General features: G+C 49.1%; 1 protein-coding gene across 1 annotated transcript in view; it reads right to left on the minus strand.

The window, feature by feature from the left end:
- The window catches only part of NPHP4 (nephrocystin 4), a 143,974-nt gene that overhangs the window by 54,936 nt on the left and 68,934 nt on the right, over positions 1-20,104 (minus strand). Inside the window, exons 13-17 of the mRNA XM_040263281.1 lie at positions 4,454-4,515; positions 2,523-2,633; positions 1,115-1,263; positions 767-958; positions 147-334 (exon numbers count right to left, since the gene is read on the minus strand). Of these exons, the coding sequence (XP_040119215.1) occupies positions 147-334; positions 767-958; positions 1,115-1,263; positions 2,523-2,633; positions 4,454-4,515 (702 nt within the window). The remainder of the gene's footprint in view (positions 1-146; positions 335-766; positions 959-1,114; positions 1,264-2,522; positions 2,634-4,453; positions 4,516-20,104) is intronic.

Raw genomic sequence — 20,104 nt, forward strand, 5'->3', positions numbered from 1 at the left:
TGGCAGGAGCACTGATTATTCATTATGCTAGTCACTCAAATTCTGTGCCTGTTTGAAGTTTTTCATTTTTCAGCATGTTTTAAATAATAAAACTCACAGACAGAGCTCAGCACTGGGTTCTGTGTGTGCCAGACCCCCAGGCTCACCCGCATCAAAGGAGCCATCCTTCTGGATCTGGGCGAGGATGTGCGACAGGGAGGCAGAGCTGGTCTTCCCCGCATCAGCCAGCTCCACGAGCTGCAGCCGTGGTGTGGTCTCAGGCGGGAAGCGGTAGAACTGGAACGTGAAGTACACAGTCTGAGGCCATGGCGCTGCCTGCTCATCCTGGGGCACCCTGGATCCAAAAACACCCCGAGTCAAACAGGCATCCTGGCAGAGAACTGGGCTTTCATCACACGCTTGCGGGGAGACTGCCTCCTCCACCCCAACAGCAGCCACACGGTAATGTCTGGGAACCCTCTGGGCAGTCCCCCTTCAGGCGTGATGGACAGCCCTGCTCTCGGGGCTACACCAGCACCCGAGGATCGGGCAACACGCTGTCCATGTTGTAAGGACCATGGGAGACTGGGTAAAGCAGAGTTTATAGCATTTGGAAATGGCTGGGGGTGGGTCCCAGCCAGGCTGAAACAAAGACACAGGGCATTCCGTAATCGCTAAGACCTGATCATAGGTTTCTGCCAGGTCAGAACCACATGGAAGCTTTCCCTCAACGCAAGAAACGCAAAAGCCAGGTAAAGAGTAACAGATGAAATAATCAAGAATTTACCTGCTAAAGGCAAGAAACTGCAGCACTATCTCATTGCCTTGTAGACAGTCCGATTCTTCCTTCTGAAGGCTGAACTTCACGGGGTCTGTAGGGCTCACAGCCTCAGCTGGTTGCTTGTTGGCGTCCAGAATCTCGGGAAAGCCAGTGGAGTGCAGCAGTGCCAGGGAGGCCCGTGACAGCTTCCCTCCAGAGCTGGAATGGATGGCCCCCTGAGCCAGCCTCCACGAGAAGGCCGACCGAGGGGCGAGACCCGGACAGTCACCTCTCTGGGAAAGCCTGCTGTTCAGGGAGTCACAGGGTCTTGATGCACAATGCTTGCCTGGGGTCCCTCCCAGACCTGCTCCTCACCTCCTGGTCTGGGTTCCTGCAATGATCGGGGCGTGCACGGGTGTGAAAGGCAGTTCCTGCAAGTGGTCAGCAGCGGATGTTCCCAGGGCTAAGGCTGTCTGGCTCAGGTCAGCCTCCAGGTGAGAGATCCTGCCCTCCAAGGGGAACTCCTGCCAAATACAGTGGGGCCCCAGGTGAGGCCAACAAGAAGCCCCACCCGTAACCAAGGAAGCTGGACGTGGGGCTCATGGATGAACTGCCCCTGGCACATGGCAAATGAAAACACAGGAGGCTCAGCTGCATTGCAATCTCAGGTAAGTGGTGAATACATTTAGTATAAGCATGTCCTGGGCAATCTCCGGGACATACACTAAAAAGTGATTGTTTATCTGAAATTCTAATTCACCTGGGCATCCTGTATTTTATGTGAGTTGAAAAGCAACAAGGAAGGAACCACTGATTTTATGAACAGGTCAGTAGCCTGGGAGATGCCTGATGCCTGAGAAGGTAAATTAACATTAAAACCATGTCCATGGAACAGGAAGATGAAACTGTCTCCAGCAATGCAAGGGAGCCTGTGGGACAGAGCCCTCGCACGTACAGACGCTCCCTGTGCCCACGTCACCCAGTGCTCTAGGCACCCACCTGCATTGACCTCTCACCTCTGTCTAAGTGAAGACCTTACTGGGGTCCAGGACACTCTCTCTAGAGCTGGCTTCCCCAGCTTCTCATTTCATTCAGAAGGAGCCCCAAGTGACTTGGTCACCAGTAACAGAAGAGATGTAAGATCTTTCTGACTACGTGAGCCCAGGGATATGTTGGAATAAGGCATTTCAGCATGAGGATTTTCAGGTAAGTAATCAACTAGAGCCACTTTTCTTCGACAGACTTCCAGGGCAAGACTGAAGTTACCAGGTGAACCAGGAAACTCTGTGTGGGTCCCCCAAGGCCAGTGGAAGGAAACAGGCCTATTTCGGCCCATTAGCTCCACTGGAATCTGGGGTGGTGAGCTTCACAGACTCCTCTGGCCTCAGACAGGGAGCCAAGCATCCTGGAGGGGGAGCTGGCAGCTTGGATCAGCCTCTAGTTACATCTCCAAGGAAACTTTTCTTTTTCTCTTGTGTTCAGAGGTCTAAGCGCGCTTTGTCTCCTCGGGTAGAACAAAGGCAGAAATCAAGCCCTGTGGCAGGACCACCTCCCAAACCAAACCCTTGGTCACCAAGACAGATGGTGGAAGATATCTGGAACCTGCAAAGGAGGCAATGTCCAGCCCCCATCCCTATGCCTGCTTCACAGGGACCCCACGAAGGTCTCAGCCACCTCGCCAAGGGCCAGGGCAGCCAGCCAAGACAGAGACTTCAACCGAGTTGGGAGTCTGGAGCCATTCTCAGGAAGGATGCAGGACAGGAGGAAAGGGCAGGCTACTTACCCCTGAGACCAAAGAGGGCACAGGGCTCCCAGGTGGCTGTGATAAGGGTTTGGCCGAGCGGTGGCACGGAGCCGGGGATGGTGGGGAAGCCACCAGCTGGGAAAGTGACAGCTGAAGGGAAGAAAGCTTGGGTGAGTCAACAAAGGGCACCCCAGTAACTTCACAGTGCCCCTCCCGCTCTCGCAGCACTGACCCTCCAGGGGAAGGAGGACTCTAGTTGTGGCCCCAGGAGGCAGCAAGGTCTGGGATCTCCTGGTCACCAGATGCTCTGGACCAGGCACTGAGTCTAATTGCTTCTACTCTCATCACCAAGAGCTGCAATTAGGTGATCTCTCCCACACTGCAATATGTGAATAAAAATAGCATTAATAAGGAAAAGCAAGTGGAAGGGAAGCCGGGTTCTCTCCACTCAGGCTGCAGGTCTGGTCTCTGAATTTCTTTGGGTTGCATCCCCATTCCCGGGCTGAACTCCTCTATGACCCCTTCTGACTGTAACCACCTATGTTCCTACGACATGAACCTGCCCGTTATGGGATGACCCTGATGGCAACTGATGTGGGCCCTGGAATCCCCACTCCACCACTTGACTGCCACATGATGTGGGCAAGTCACCTAACTCACTTGGTTAAGCTAAATCACAGGGCTGCTGTGGGAAAGCACTCGGCATGTACCCGACACGGGGTCAGCCTTCCACAGATGGTACACATATGCGGGAGTGAATGTCAATGTGAAAAGCTGATGTGGGGTGGTGAAGGGCCCTGACCGTACTGAAGACCTGTCTCTCAAATCCTGTTTATAACGCAGTACATGTTACAAATGGGACATCTGTCATCAGCAGTGACCATCAGCCCAGGGATGGCGGTGGCGGTGGCGTGGTGGGTGGTGCTGGTACAGAAAGGACCCAGCACATGAAGAGGTGTTGAAGAAATGGGTGGGCAACCTGGGGGACCCGGGCAGCATCTTGGAGCAGAGAGGAATGTAGGGTCGGCTCAGCTCCCCTGGACCCCAGCAGCTATCCTGAGCTTCTCCAGCCTCTGGGGGTGGGCGGTGCTGTTCGGTGGCCCTCCAGCACTGAGGCACCATGCCAAACACTGCAGGGGACATGGGGACAGGCCAGCAGGGACCGGGAGGCTGCCCCGAACGTGTCTTCAGGCAAACGCAGCATCCACTCTGATCCAGTCTCCAAGCTGCATGGTGCTCGTTTAAGCCCTGTCCTGGGCCAGCCTCAGATACTGAACAATTTGACTTTTCTAGAAAGTCAATGTCCAGGATGGTGCTGGCAGACAAGGTCATCAGGAAGACAAACCAGCTCTGATCTCATTCAAACCATGTGGCCAGAGCCAGCCCAGAGCTATGGGCAGACCCACAGCCAGCTCAGGATCCCTGAAGGGTGGCTGCACACTCCCAGACCAGAGGAAGTCTCTGATGGGCCTGCAGGTCAAGGTCCTGTCCTCACCAGCACCAACTGCTCAGGGTCCCTGCCTGGCTGCTGCCCAGGGACTCCTCAGCCCAGCCAGCGCCCTCTCCTAGTAGAGAGGTCAGGAGGGCACACCCCAGGGTCTCAAAAGGAAAACCAAGGCTGACCAGCCCTGAAAGATCATCAGCCACCAAACATAATTGCCAGGGAGAACACATTCTGAGTGTGGAAACAGGCCTTCAACGGCAACAGGAGGATGGTTAACAACCACCGGAGCCACTGCCCTGACAGCCAGCTCTGGGACCCGCTGCAGAGACAGGCGGGGGTGGTTGAGGACACCCTGGTTGCCATCCCTGGTGGCCCGTCCCCTCAGGCTCACCGGGATCCTTCCCACCCACACACGTAAACAGGACATCAAGTGTTCTTAAAGACACCAAAAGGACTTTGCTGCACCCAGAACCTTTAAATACGTGATTTTGGAATTCTGAAGCAGGCCTCTCAGGCCTGGACTTACCCCTGGTCCCATGGGTGAGTCCTGGGGAGCGGTGAGCCCCTGGGACGGCGATGCTGGTGGGCCTGCGAGGAAGCACAGGGGGACAGGGAAGGGACACCAACAGCCTGGCTCAGTCAGGCCTGGCGCGCATCTCCCCCAACCCCACCCAAGCGGTTACCAGTGCTACAGCTGGGCAGCGGCCACCTCACAGTCTCGCTTGGTGGGCAGACCAGCGCGTGCTTCTGGGGTCACTGCCTACAGGATGGAACCCGAGCTCACTCCCCACTTCCACAGCCTCCTTCTCCTGCTCCTGTGGGCACTCTGCCTGTGCTCAGGGAGATGCGAGGCTCTCGGAAGGCTCACCCTTCCTTTCATCCTCTCACACACCCCTGCCTTCAGGGGGCCAGGCTCTGACGTCTGTCCAGACTGGAACTTCCCCAGCTGGGGTCCACTGGCTGTTTAGTTAAATAAGAAACTTCTACGCAGCCCCCCACACACAGCAAATGCCACGGGTGGGGGCTCTGCTCTCGCATCGCTCACAGCCCATCCCCCAAGTCTCACTCACTCTAGGGGTGAGAGTGTGGGCATGTTAGTACCAGGAAGAAGTCAGGCCAGTCCTCCTAAGGGTCCCCAGAACAAGGGTGACCCTGGGTGACGCCAGGCTGGTCCCCGCAGTGACCAAGATGCCCACCTGTGGAGGGAACAGCCGCCCCCACGGCGCCATCTCCACCTGCAGAGCTCAGTCCCCATGCGGAGGTCCAGGGCAGGGCCGGGCAGGGTTTGCCTGTGCTGCTTCCACCCCCATCCCGGGCCCCGCACCGCAGCCCAGAAGCCCAGGCATCGGTCGAGTCCCAGAAACCCCCAGCCTCTTGGCACTGAGCTGCTGTGTCTGGGGCCACCATCATCTCACCATCATCCTGCTCACATCATGTTTTCTCCTGCCTTCACCTGCCAGCGCCACCGCCTCCAGCCCACCTGACCCAGGCCCACACCGACAGGGTCCTTCTCACCCACCCAAAGGCCCAGGTGTGACCGGACACCTGTCTGAGGTGACCTGCCTGGTTCCCCTGAGGACCACACCTGCCTCACGCACCACAGTCCCCTTCAAGGAGACCTGACTCTGGCTACTGCATGTGGACACCACCCCCTCTTGAACTTCAGGACATCCTGAGAAATCACGGCCCTCCCCTAGGTAACCAGCCCTGTTCCAGTCACCCCCACGTGGCCCTGAGGACCCAAGTTTAGCCCTTCCTCCCTCCCCTGCGGTCTCTGCTGCCCAAGTCCCTGCACAAGAAACCATCAGAATGGCTCACATGCTTCTGAAAATGGAAGCCCTGAAACAAAAGCCGGTCCATCTGTGTGTGGAGCCTGGAAGCAATTAAAAAGCGGGAGGTCGACGGGTGTGTCGTGATGTGGGACTTGCCAAGACAACTGCTTTGCCAGGCACACTGGGCAGCTCAGGGCGCCGCAGTCTCAGGAAGGGCTGAGTCAGCAACTTCACACCACCCGCGCCAGTCACGATAGGGTCAGTCATGCCATGCAGGAGACAGAGAACCTCACACTTGCAGCTGCAGCCACTGTGCCCGTCTGAAGATGAATTTCCTGACAACCAATTACTTCCCAGTCAGCCTCCACTCGCTGAAAAGTGCTGTGGACAGAAGCTAAGGTGTCTGGTCTTCTCTCAGTTCAGCTTCTAGAAGCCCAAATGCCCTACACCTGACTAAAGAGGCCACAAAGGGGCTTGTAACCTGCCCCGAACCTGGGCTGTCCGCGTCCCATCAGGTCACACCACTGCACTGCGCACTTCTCTGCACTGGGCCTGGGGGGCACTGGGTAGACTATGCAGGTCTGAAGCCCACTCATACTCCAGGGCGAGGGGGACTACTTTTCAGTTCAGCCCTTCTCGTGAGTCGAGTGAGTGAGCAAGCATCACAGAGAGACAGAGAGTAAGCACACAGACACGTGAGTGCTCAGGGACTGGGCCTGGCAACATCCTCCAGGCTAGAGCAGGCAGAGCCCTCATCACTGTCTTCCTTGGAAAGCTTGGGGTGGGGGAGTCCCCATGCATGACTACCAGCCAGAAGCCAGCCCTGCGTGAGACAGCATTAAAGCCTTTTGCCCCATGTTACAAGCTGCCTTCCAGAGAACACTTTTGCGTGAACACATCTGTGTATTTGGCTGGGAGTGGTGGGGAGGGTGCTGGGGAAAGGAGAATCAGCTGGCAGGGCCTGACGAAGGGGGGTTGTGGAGGAAAATGCTACCCTGCAGACAGACCTACTTGTGCTTAACCTAAGGGAGAGGCGGTTGTTGCTTAGCATCCGTGGCAGCTGAGGGCCAGGTCCTGGACCAGGAGGGTGGGGGTCTGGGGATGTTCCAGGATGGGGCCGAACAGCTGGCTCCAAGGGTAAGGGGATGGAAGGGGTCATCACAGCCAAAGACACAATCACCATGATTCAAATAAAAATTCTGAAAAATAGCTTTCCCCATCAGACCTTAAAAATAAAGGATTAGTGAGTGTCATGGTACCTGGGACACTAAGAATTTACAACGCAGATCCATTTGAAAGGCCTTTATTCCTAATTATTTGGCCTTTGAAAGCCATTCTCTTGAAGACTTTGATCACAGAAATGGAGGAAGTGAGTAAAGCCTAGGAAGACATAATAGGATGCTGCTTGATGCAGGAGGCATAGGTCTCTGTGCTGAAGGAATCCAGACCTCAGGAGGCCGAAAACTGGAAGTCCCCACCTAGTTAATCAGGCCCTAGAGTGGTGAGGAGTGCCAGACGTGCCCAGAGCCCTAGACTGAACCATCTTCAAGGCCCAGGCTCAGAAGCCTGGGCTCTGAGCCACTCGCTGATGGTCTCCTGCAGAACGCACCCTCAGAGAGCCAGTCCTGACTTTCATCTCCTGGGTGACATCTTTTGCTCTCCTCACCGCTGCCTCATCTTTGGATGACACATACCAGGGCACAGAGAGGATGCTCCCGAGGGTGTCACCAGCACAAAAGTCAAGAATCTAACTCCTTATTACTCTGGGAAACACCATGATTACATATTGTCAATGACCCCTTCTGCTTTTATATCTATTAAGCAAATGCACCAAAATTCCGACACCACCAGAACATTCAAAAGCAAAATGTGGGTCAGGGAGATGCCGAGTTCCAAAAACTGGAGACAGAGGGCCCTCTAGTGGCACCCTCTCACGCAGGGTGATGAATGGACCTTTGCTCCCTGGTAATTTTGCAGAAAGAATAAAAAGGACAATTCATAACAGGAAGCCAAAGCACCTCCCTTAAAGTGACAGCCGCATATCATTAAGATTTCCAGAGGAACCATATAAGTTGGTAAAATATTGAAGCAGGAGAAGTTTCCATCATCAGTTAAACACCAGCAGATATTTGTGTCTCCTGTATTAGGTCTTGGGAGGCAGTGTTTTCAAATGCTTGGAACCTGGGGTGAAGGCGATCACATTAATGTGACGTGAATGTGGCAATAAATCCAAATTAAATAAACCAAATGTCCCATCCGTGCAGATCTGCTGGTCCCCGAATGAGAGCTGAAAAGCAGACGACGCTTCCACAGAGCACCTGCACCAGAGCTCGATTCCTGAGCTCCCAGCAGCACAAGCATCCCCTCCTGTGTGCTGAGAACACGGCAGTAAATCTCTGGGGAAAGAACTAAGGGGTGTGCACCCAGCACCTCTGAATCCCAGAAAGTCACGCTGCGACTCAGTGAGCCCCACACACGGGAGTAACACACTCGGCCCATCAGCCAGAAAGAGGCTCAGATCATCTTGAGCCCATAGCTAGCTGCCTTGTGGGGAAGCCCTTTCTGGGGGGTGGGGAGGTGTCCCCTGCCGTTTGAACTGCCACAGCGCTCCCTGGAGCCTATGCCCTGCTCTGTGCCCAGCAGACCCTCTGCAGGTCAAGGTGGTGAGCTTCCAGAGGACAGGCCAGGTCCCACGGTCAGGAGCTCTATTCAATTGAAGACGGGGAAATGCAGGAAAACCTGGTTACAGCTGGAAGGCAACCTTGTGGTAGAGGCAGCTGAGCTCAGGGAAAGACACGGGACATGAAACTAGGCCCTCGATCCATCGGGTGGCCACCTGAATTCACCCTCTCTTTGAGAGCAGGACCGAGAGATGCTTTTCCTTTGGGGATCACCCTCCCAGCCCTTAATCCTGGGGTCAGCGGGGCTGGAAGTCTGAGCCATCCAGACAGAATATGTGACCCAGGACAGACGGTCCCTGCCCACAGTCATTCAGGGTAAAGACAGGGGATGCAGCCGAGCAGGGGACTTTGACCGGACAACTGGACAACAGAAGTTCTTCATGCTGGGATTCCTAAGCCCAAGGATGACAGAGAAGCTCCCAGAGCCACCCTGTAAGGAAACCCTGCCAGGAAGGAAGCCAAAAGGGATGGGGTGTGGGAGACAGACAGACACAGCAAGTCTTCACCACATCACTTAAGTGCCAGGATACAGCCAAGACTCACACGCTCAACAGCCATCTTGTCCTATACTGTATGTATACCCCATTGGTTCTGTTGCTCTAGAGAACCCTGACTAAATGCTCATTTTACCCACCTTGTTGCTGTTGTTCAATCACTAAGTCGTGTCCAACTTTTTACAACCCCATGGTCTGCAACATCCCAGGCTTCCCTATCCTTCACTACTTCCCAGAGTTTGCCCAAATTGGCCCACTGGTCAAATATGACCCACAATCTGTGCTTATAAATAAAGTTTTATTAGAACTCAAGCATGCTTGTTCATTCACACACCCTCAACGGCTTTCACCAGCAGAGATGAGTAGCCACGACAGAGGTCATCTGGCCCACAAAGCCTAAAATATTTCCTATCTGGCCTTAAAGTCTGCTGACCTCTGCCAGAGATGGAGCTCAAATATGAAAAGAGAAACATAAATCCTGAACATACATTAATCCAATCAGGACAGGCCTAACTGTCAAGCTGCCCGCCCACCATTCTCTACCTTATTCTCTAAGAGGAACAGTAGCCCGCCAGCCTCCTCTTCCAAGGAATTCTCCTGCCAAGAATACTGGAGGGGGTAGCCAGCCTGACTCCAGGGTATCTTCCCAACGTAAGGATCGAACCCAGGTCTCCAGCATTGCAGGAGGATTCTTTACTGTCTGAGTCACCAGGGAAGCCCCTTTATTTTTAGACCAGTTTCATATTCACAGCAACTGTGAGCAGAAAGGACAGAGAATGCCCACGTATTCCCTGTTCCACAGACACACAGCTTCCCCCACTATCAACACCCCACACCAGAGTGGGACAGTATTCTTTTTGCTGGTCTTTGTTTGTTTATTGTCTCTTTTTAAAATGTGACCTCTATGAGGACAGGAGCCTGGAAGTTTACCTGGACATTACAGACTCTCAGTAGGGTTTTCTGAATGGATGGGGTACGGGGATCAGTGGTGAGCACACCTATGTGAATGAACACTCCTTCACTTTCTCTCAAAGTGGTTAATAAGAAATGCTGGGAGCAGGGCCAACACCAAGCTCTGCAGCCGGGCAGGAATCCACTTCCCTGGATGGCAGCACAGGCACAGGTGTGCACCCATCAAGGACTCTGGAGTCAACAGTGCAGTTCAGTTCAGTTCAGTCACTCAGTCATGTCCGACTCTTTGCGACCCCATGAATCGCAGCACGCCAGGCCTCCCTATCCATCACCAACTCCCGGAGTTCACCCAAACTCATGTCCATCGAGTCGGTGATGCCATCCAGCCATCTCATCCTCTGTCGTCCCCTTCTCCTCCTGCCCGCAATCCCTCCCAGCAACAGAGTCTTTTCCAATGAGTCAACTCTTTGCATGAGGTGGCCAAAGTACTGGAGTTTCAGCTTCAGCATCAGTCCTTCCAATGAACTCCCAGGACTCCTTTAGGATGAACTGGTTGGATCTCCCTGCAGTCCAAGGGACTCTCAAGAGTCTTCTCCAACACCACAGTTCAAAAGCATCAATTCTTTGGCACTCAGCTTTCTTCACAGTCCAGCTCTCACATTCATACACGACCACAGGAAAAACCATAGCTTTGACTAGACGGACCTTTGTTGGCAAAGTAATGTCTCTGCTTTTCAATATGCTATCTAGGTTGGTCATAACTTTCTTCCAAGGAGTAAGCATCTTTTAATTTCATGGCTGCAATCACCATCTGCCATAATTTTGGAGCCCAAAAAAATAAAGTCTGACACTGTTTCCACTGTTTCCCCATCTATTTCCCATGAAGTGATAGGACCACATGCCATGATCTTCGTTTTCTGAATGTTGAGCTTTAAGTCAACTTTTTCATTCTCCTCTTTCACTTTCATCAAGAGGCTTTTTAGTTCCTCTTCATTTTCTGCCATAAGGGTGGTGTCATCTGCATATCTGAGGTTATTGATATTTCTCCTGGCAATCTCGATTCCAGCTTCTGCTTCTTCCAACCCAGCGCTTCTCATGATGTACTCTGCATAGAAGTTAAATAAGCAGGGTGACAATATACAAACTTGACGTACTCCTTTTCCTCTTTGGAACCAGTCTGTTGTTCCATGTCCAGTTCTAACTGTTGCTTCCTGACCTGCATATAGGTTTCTCAAGAGACAGGTCAGGTGGTCTGGTATTCCCATCTCTTGAAGAATTTTCCACAGTTTATTGTGATCCACACAGTCAAAGGCTTTGGCATAGTCAAGAAAGCAGAAATAGATGTTTTTCTGGAACTCTCCTCTTGCTTTTTCCATGATCCAGCAGATGTTGGCAATTTAATCTCTGGTTCCTCTGCCTTTTCTAAAACCAGCTTGAACATCTGGAAGTTCATGGTTCACGTATTGCTGAAGCCTGGCTTGGAGAATTTTGAGCATTACTTTACTAGCATGTGAGATGAGTGCAATTGTGTGGTAGTTTGAGCATTCTTTGGCATTGTCTTTCTTTTGAATTGGAATGAAAACTGACCTTTTCCAGTCGTGTGGCCACTGCTGAGTTTTCCAAATTTGCTGGCATATTGAGTGCAGCACTTTCACAGCACCATCTTTCAGGATTTGAAAGAGCTCAGCTGGAATTCCATCACCTCCACTAGCTTTGTTCATAGTGATGCTTTCTAAGGCCCACTTGACTTCACATTCCAGGATGTCTGGCTCTAGGTGAGTGATCACACCATTGTGATTATCTGGGTCGTGAAGATCTTTTTTGTACAGTTCTTCCGTGTATTCTTGCCACCTCTTCTTAATGTCTTCTGCTTCTGTTAGGTCCATACCATTTCTGTCCTTTATCGAGCCCATCTTTGCATGAAATGTTCCCTTGGTATCTCCAATTTTCTTGAAGAGATCTCTAGTCTTTCCCATTCTGTTGTTTTCCTCTATTTCTTTGCATGATCGCTGAGGAAGGCTTTCTTATCTCTCCTTACTCTTCTTTGGAACTCTTCATTCAGATGTTTATATTTTTCCTTTTCTCCTTTGCTTTTCACTTCTCTTCTTTTCACAGCTATTTGTAAGGCCTCCTCAGACAGCCATTTTGCTTTTTCCACTTCTTTTACATGGGATGCTCTTGATCCCTGTCTCCTGTACAATGTCACGAACCTCAGTCCATAGTTCATCAGGCACTCTATCAGACCTAGTCCCTTAAATCTATTTCTCACTTCCACTGTATAATCATAAGGAATTTGATTTAGGTCATACCTGAATGGTCTAGTGGTTTTCCCTACTTTCTTCAATTTAAGTCTGAATTTGGCAATAAGAAGTTCATGATCTGAGCCACAGTCAGCTCCTGGTCTTGTTTTTGCTGACTGTATAGAGCTTCTCCATCTTTGGCTGCAAAGAATATAATCAATCTGATTTTGGTGTAGAGTCAACAGTAAGTCTGCACAAATGCTGCGTTTGCGCCCGATCTGGTGGTTGCCTTGTTTCCACTGAGATTTGGGATCTGTATTTATTTGGGCCAGTGGTTGAGAGAGGTTATGAACATGCGGCCACTGCCCACCGATGCTGCCAGCTAGGAGGATGACAAGATCAGTGTGGCTGACAGCCACTATGAAGCATGTGCCCCGTCTCCAGGCAGTCCTAAGCACCCTGACCGATCTTCAGTCATCTGACCCTCTCTACAATTCCTGACAGCCTCTGCCCCTTTTTCTTTCCAGTTGTTTATCTCCTCCTTGTTGATCTTTCCATCACCATTCTTCTTTCTAATCTTCTCATTCCTTCAATTAATTTTTAATGGTTTTACTGACTGCAAATATCTTTCAGTCTGAGGAACTGCTTTTTAACTTTGTTTATGGAATCTTCTCTCTTAGAAAATTTTCTTTATATGTTAACATAACCACATTTCTCAATCTTCTCTTTTTGGTTTATACTTTATCTTGTTTAAGGAAGCCTTCCCAACTCCAGGGTCATAAAAACATTCTCCAATTTCTTCCTAAGACTCCTCAAGTGTTCTTTTTCATCTAAATAGTCCTTTCATCCATCTATTTTACAACTGAGGACACTGAGGGACAGACACATGAAGCCACCGGCCTAAGATCATCCAGCTGGCAAGTCTGAATTGTCTTCAAAGCCACTTGCACACCACTATGTGTCCACTTCCTTGCAGAAACCGCCACACTTTCAGAACTCAGAACACCGGTGTGAAGGTTCAGACCTAACAATATGCAGAGACCTATCTCAGTATCGTGGCTGCTGCGCAGCACCCACTGTCCAAACAGACCAGCTCACTCCCCCATCCCCCGACCGGGGCACAGGCAGGTCGTTCCTGCACCGCAGCCATGAGACACGGAGGCCTTTGTGAGCACCCTCATCCAGGCCCCGGGTCACAAGGAATAGTTCCTCTCTGCAACAGGTGCCTAGAAATAGCAGTCCTCTGCTGTCAGGCACTAACTGTATGTGTGCACGTATGTGAGCTCAGTCGCTCAGGCGTGTCCGACTCCTTGCAACACCATGGACTGTAGCCCACCAGGTTCCTGTCCATGGGATTTCCCAGGCAAATACTGGAGTGGGTTGCCGTTTTATCCTCCAGGGGATCTTTCCAACCCAGGGTACTAACTAAACACTACAAAGTTGCTCTTCAAAGTCGTCCTCATACTTCAAAGTGGTCCCTCTCGGTGTGGTGGGAGGTCCTCTTTTCCCAAATTCTCAACCTCATGCTGTCATTCAGCCAGCTCTTTCCAACACAAGGGAAATGAAATGAGTTCTCATTTTCATTTGCATTTCTCTGACTACCAGTGAAATTGAGCACTTTTTCATACATTTTGGTTATTCTGGTTTCTCCTCTGTGAACTCCTTTTTCATATCCTTTGACCATTTTTCTGTCTTGTCTTTTATTATTCCTTATTGATTTGGGACAGCTCTTTTATCATTTTTGTTCTCTCTACACTTCTAATTAAAATTTCTAAAGTTTGGTCTTGTAACCCGTCCAGAATTTATGGTTTGATATTCTTGTTCAGTCACCAAGTCGTGTCTGACTCTTTGCAACCCCAGAGACTGCAGTATTGCAGGTTTCGCTGTCCTTCACCATCTCCTAGAGTTTATTCAAATTCATGTCCATTGAGCCGGTGATGCCATCCAAACATCTCATCCTCTGCCACCCTCTTCTCCTCCTGCCTTCAATCTTTCCCAGCATCAGGGTCTGACCTACTTGCAGTCTGAGGTATGGTTCGTATACAATATGAAATTGGGATCTGATTTTCTATTTTCCACAAGAACAGCCAGTACAATGCTATTAATTGACTGGTGTGTCCTTACTCCCATAATGGGTGGCATAATAGCAAGCCCCCAACCCAAAGTGTCCACATTCTAATTACCAGAACCATGACTATGTTGTATTAACACTGCCAAGGGAACCAAGGTTGCAGATGGAACTAAGGTTGCTTATCAGCTGACCTTGAGATGCAGAGACTGCCCTGGCTGGTAGGGGAGGGGTGGGGAGTGCGGTAGGCAATGCAACTATGACAGTCCTGATGACTAAAAGGGAAGCAGGAGGGAGAATCAAAGAGAGATTTAAAATGTAACTCTGGGACTTCCCTGGCATTCCAGTGGCTAAGACTCTGAGCTCCCAGTGCAGGGGGCACCAGTTTGATCCCTGGTCAGGCAACTAGATCTAGCATGCCACACAGCCAAAAAGAAATAAATTAAATTAAATGTAACTCTGCTGCCTCTGAAGATGGAAGCAGGGGCCGAAGGTGCAGCTAGTCCCTGGGAGCTGGAAAAGGCAAGGAGACAGATTCTCCCCCAGAGCCTACAGCAGGAACACAGCCCCAAGACCTGGATTTCAGCCTGTGAGACCTCTGGACTTCTGATCTCCAGAAATGTGGGATAGTAAGCTCATGCTATTTTAAGCAACCAAGCTTACAGTAATTTGTTATAATAATTAAAGGAAAGCAATATGCTCTTTATCTATAATTTGTCATATATCACACTTTTTATCTTGTCTCGTTATCTACTGATCTGTGTCTATAGCAGTGTCACACTGTTCTAGTTACTATAATTTTATGCTAAGTCTGCAAGTGAAGAAAGGGGAAGCCTCTCTTCTTCACAGTTGCCTTGGCCATTCTTGAATGGACTTCCCTGGTGGCTCAGGGGTAAAGAATCTGCCTGCAATGCAGAGACCCGGGTTGGATCCCTGGGTTGGGAAGATCCCCTGGAGAAGGGAAAGGCTACCCCCTCCAGTATTCTGGCCTGGAGAATCCCCATGGACAGAGGAACCTGGTGGGCTACGGTCCACAGGGTCATAGAGAGTTGGACACAACTGAGTGACTAAGCACACATACACACATATGCACACATTCTTGAGTATGTAATTTTTTAATTTAAAAAGAAAAGAGTACATCTTAAAAGAAAATAAATGCAGTGCACAGCAGAGATGCTTTCTAGGGAGAGGGTGTGAACCAAAACTCAAAATCATGAAGCAATGATTAGTGAGTCACATGCAGCACAAAGCAGCTAGGAAAAGCCTCGAAACCACTGGACTTATCACCCCTGGGGTGGAGGATTTCAACAGCCTAGAAACTGTCAACTGCAGGCAAAAACTTTACTTCTGACCAAATTCATTCCCCTGACTGAAACAAAAATTATTTAACTAACAAAATACACAAGACAACAAACAGTTTTAATGACATTGGAATTCAGGCAAGAAATGGTCCTAAGGAACTGAAAACAAAGAAGTAAGCCCTCCGATGGTCCCAAAATAAACATGTTGAGTGATTTTGCAGATTGCAGTGCAGGAAAGGGGAACGCAGAGCACAGTGGACCCTGATTGGAAGGCCGGGCTAAGAGTTCAAGGAGACCAAAGAAACTGGAACTTGCAGGGCTGAGCACAGACAGGAGAGGGGCGCAGAGAGGGAGCTCCCGCCACTTACAGAGGGTCCCTCTAGGAGTCAGCAGGTCACAGACTGCGAAACTACCCAAGGATGGGGAAAGAATCACCCCCAAAATTAGAGGGACCAGTACCCTGTGCTCACATGGGCCCAGAAAGAGGCCATTCTCACAGACTGGTGAACTTCATAATTCAAGGACATCAGGCAAAGTACTGAAGGAGGTCTTCTCCCTTAGTGAGGAGTAATTAGCCCTAGACTAAATGCTTATGGGGTCCCATCTCACAACTCTTAAAGGCCTAAATGACAACCCTAAATGACCAAATAATTTCCAAAGTTCAGAAGTGTTTACTAGCTACCTGGACTTCCCAGCATGTCCAGTGGTTAAGACTCCAAGTTTCTACTGCAGAGGGAACTAAGAGCCCACATGCCATGGGGTGTGGCAAATATATATATATATATTTGTCAACTATAAAAATATTTAGCAACCAAAAGGAGAAAACTCACAATATCTGGAATCCAATCAAAAGTTATTGACCATAGAGAAGCTGGAAGATACAACCCAAATCAGGACAAAAATCAATCAATCAAAACTAACGCACAACTGACTAAGATTTTAGAATTGGCAAACAAGGATATTAAAGTAGTGACAAACTTTGTAATGTTATCTCCAGATTCTGGTACCTTGAAACTAAACCTAGTTAAAATGAGCATTACTATATGGGTCATTTCAAACACGATAAAATACTGAAATTTTAATTTTAGTTGTTGTACAGGTCTAAGTTCATCTACCTCTGCCACCTTAGGAGAGGAACAAAAAAGCATAAGTTTGTCAGTAGTTATACCTATATTTCACTTCTGGAGATGAAAACGACAATTATCTATGAGGAAAATGCACTGGTGGGATTCATGGCTGATCAGATGCTGCAGAAGAAAAGACAGTGAACCTGGAGATGCAGCAATACAAAGTATCTAGGATTGGAGCACAGAGAGAAAAGACCACAAGTAAAGCTGAGCAGAAGCTCAGCAGGGTGGGACTCCCCACAGCTTTGCCACCTGATAAAGGCTCAAGGGAGAAGAGAGAGGAAGCCAGAGAAAATAATCAAAGAAGGAATGATCAAAATTGTCCCAACTTTGATTTAAAAAAAAAGAACAGAGATCCAAGAAGTTCCATGAACATCCCCAAAATTCGTTAAAGGGCCATTTTGGGAAACAAAGGTAGCAGCACACTAGGCTTTATATCTCCTCCAAGGGACTTCTCTGGAAGTCCACGCTCCCAAGGCAAGGGGCCCAGGTTCGATCCCTGGTCAAGGAACTAGATCCCGCATGCTGCAACTAAGACCCAGTGTTGCCAAATAAATAAATAAAAATAAATATTTAAAATAATAATAAATAAATCTCCTCCAAGCCCCGCATGAAAACAGACAGGGCAGCTGGGAAAGCCAACACAGAGCCCACAGGCCATGCCGACAGCCAGTCAGGCTGGAGAGCCAACAGGGTCATCCTGTCCTGGCTGACAGTTAATTCAATTAGAAGGCCTTCACACAAGCTGTCTGTTTCAAGTGTCATAACTACACCAAAGTTCAACATGTGGAAATTCCTTCCCAGGAAAAGTACTTATTATTTTTCCATTAAAGATAGTTGTAGAGGTTTCTTCTCTAAGAAAATGATCTCTTCAGGTATTTCTAAGGACCAAAGTAAACTATATTTATTATTTTGAACTGCGTTTATTACATTTCACTACTGTCCTTTTGGGCTTCCCAAGTAGTGCTAGTGGTAAAGAACCTTCCTGCCAAAACAGGAGATGTAACAGATTTGTGTTTGATCCCTGGGTCAGGAAGATCCCCTGGAGGAGGGCATGGAAACCCACTCCAGTATTCTTGCCTGGAGAATCCCATGGACAGAGGAACCTGGTAGACTACAGTCCATAGGGTCACAAAAAGTTGGACACAACTGAAGCGACTTAGCATGCACAGCACGCATTATCCTTTTGAATCGCTTAAGTAAAAACCAGAATAATCATGTTTATATCAAATCAGAAAATGCACATATCTTATAATTTAGGATACTATCTTTCTTTCATGCTAACATTTCTTAGAGGTTAGCATTTGTTTTATTTTTAAAACGTATTGTGAATATGTCAAAGAAAGGAAGATACTAGAGTTAAAGAAGGGAATGAGTTTGACCTTTGGGTATTTTTTAATTATGTATTCTATACTTTCAATGCATTTAACTTTATCCAATAAAATTGTAAATTCATTCTAAACTAACTCTGGTGGAAAACACATGCCTGCCACCCACCATTCCAGGGGATTCTGGCAGATATTCTGGCAACTTCTCAAGTACAAGCAGTGCTGTACATTTCAGAACCATGTGTGTGTGTGTGTGTGTGTGTGTGTGTGTGTGTGTTAGTCGCTCAGTCATGTCTGACTCTTTGCAACTCCACGGACTATAGCCCACCAGGCTCCTCTGTCCATAGGATTCTCCAGGCAAGAATACTGGAGTGGGTTGTCATTCCCTTCTCCAGGGGATCTTCCTAACCCAAGGATCGAATCCAGGTTTCTGGCATTGCAGGCAGATTCTTTACCACTGAGTCACCTGGGAAGCCCATCACTTACATAAGATGTAATTATACCTGAGAACATTCTGATAAGCACAAAAAACTGGAAAGAATAAAACAATTAAAAACAACAAATGCACTGCCTTTTTGAGGAAAAAGGAAAATGCTTAATAATACAGTTTGTCCCGAAGCAATAAACTATCAAGTTTTTGTATCTGAATATTTTTAAACATCTCAGAAAATCCTGGAGGACCATGAAGATGAAGGCCAACACATCGAGTCCCAGGACAGAGACACAAAGGGAACTGCTGCCACCAACTGTGATGTTAAAGTCAATGAGACCAGTTTCCAAAAACCAGAATCTCAACTGATGAAAAGTCACTCCCAAACAACAGACTCACTGGCGCCTTTGCACAGCATCCAGGACCCGCTGCCTGAGAGACACTGGCCAGCCCTCCCTAGATACCCAGCAGCATCCATCAGAGGAAAGCCATCTGGATGGAGGATGGATGGACACTCAGCTCCCCTCTAGGGCTTCCATATTTGCTCATCCCCTATCTTTCTGACTTTCTAACAGCCTAACTGCCCATGATTGAGAATGTTCCTTCAGCCAGTGAGATCCTTAGAAGTCAAGAGCTCGGTGCTCTTTCAACCCTCCTGCTAACCTCCCTCTCTTCTCACCACAGGTGGGATTCCCCACCAGGACGCTGGCTTCCTGTCCCTGGGGATAAACTAAGAGGCCCTGAACACAAGGTACCAGCCTCAGCAGAAGGAGCTGGCACAGCCAACATGAAGCTGACAGCAGCAGTCACACACATGGGGACGGGGATGTTGCCATCCATGGAAGAGCATTACTTCATCAATAGCCCTCCATCCCTTTTTTAAAGCCACACCCTGAAGTTATGGCCTTCCCACTCCCAGACTGCACACCAAGGAAATAAAAATCACTTTTTAAAAACAACAAACTCTAAAAAAAAATAAAAAATAAAAACAGCAAACTCAAGGCTACATTTACAGTGCAACATAAAGCTGGCAGAAAAGCTATGACAAACCTAGTGAAAGGGAAACTGTTAGTTGCTCAGTCATGTCCAACTCTTTTCGACCCTGTGGACTATAGCCTGCCAGCTTCTCTGTCCATGGAATTCTCCAGGCAAGAATACTGGAGTGGGTAGCCATTCCCTTCTCTAGGGGGATCTTCCCAACCTAGGGATTGAACCCGGGTCTCCCACATTGCAGGCAGATTCTTTACCATCTGAGCCATCAGAGAAGCCTAGACAGCATATTAAAAAGCAGACATCACTTTGCCGACAAAGGTCCATCTAGTCAAAGCTATGGTTTTTCCAACAGTCATATACAGATGTGACAGCTGGACCACAAAGAAGGCTGAGCACCAAAGAATTGATGCTTTCAAACTGTGGTGCTGGAGAAGACCCTTGAGAGTCCCTTGGAATGCAAGGAGATCAAACCAGTCAATCCTAAAGGAAATCAGCCCTGAATATTCATTGGAAGGACTGATGTTAAAGCTGAAGCTCCAATCCTTTGGCCACCTGATGTAAAGAGCTGACTCACTGGAAAATACCCTGATCCTGGGAAAGACTGAAGGCAGGAGGAGAAGGAGATGGCAGAGGATGAGATGGTTAGATAGCCTCACCAACTCAATGGACATGAATTTGAGCAAACTCTGGAAGACAGTGAAGGACAGAGGAGTCTGGCGTGCTATAGTCCATGGAGTTTCATACAGTCTTAGCAACTGATATGACTTAGCAACTGAACGACAACCATAAAGCTGGCAGTCCGTGGCTGTCAGCCAGCCTTTGATTCTTGAG

The sequence above is a fragment of the Oryx dammah genome, unplaced genomic scaffold (assembly GCF_014754425.2).
Source record: "Oryx dammah isolate SB20612 unplaced genomic scaffold, SCBI_Odam_1.1 HiC_scaffold_21, whole genome shotgun sequence".
NCBI classification, from domain to species: Eukaryota; Metazoa; Chordata; class Mammalia; order Artiodactyla; family Bovidae; genus Oryx; species Oryx dammah.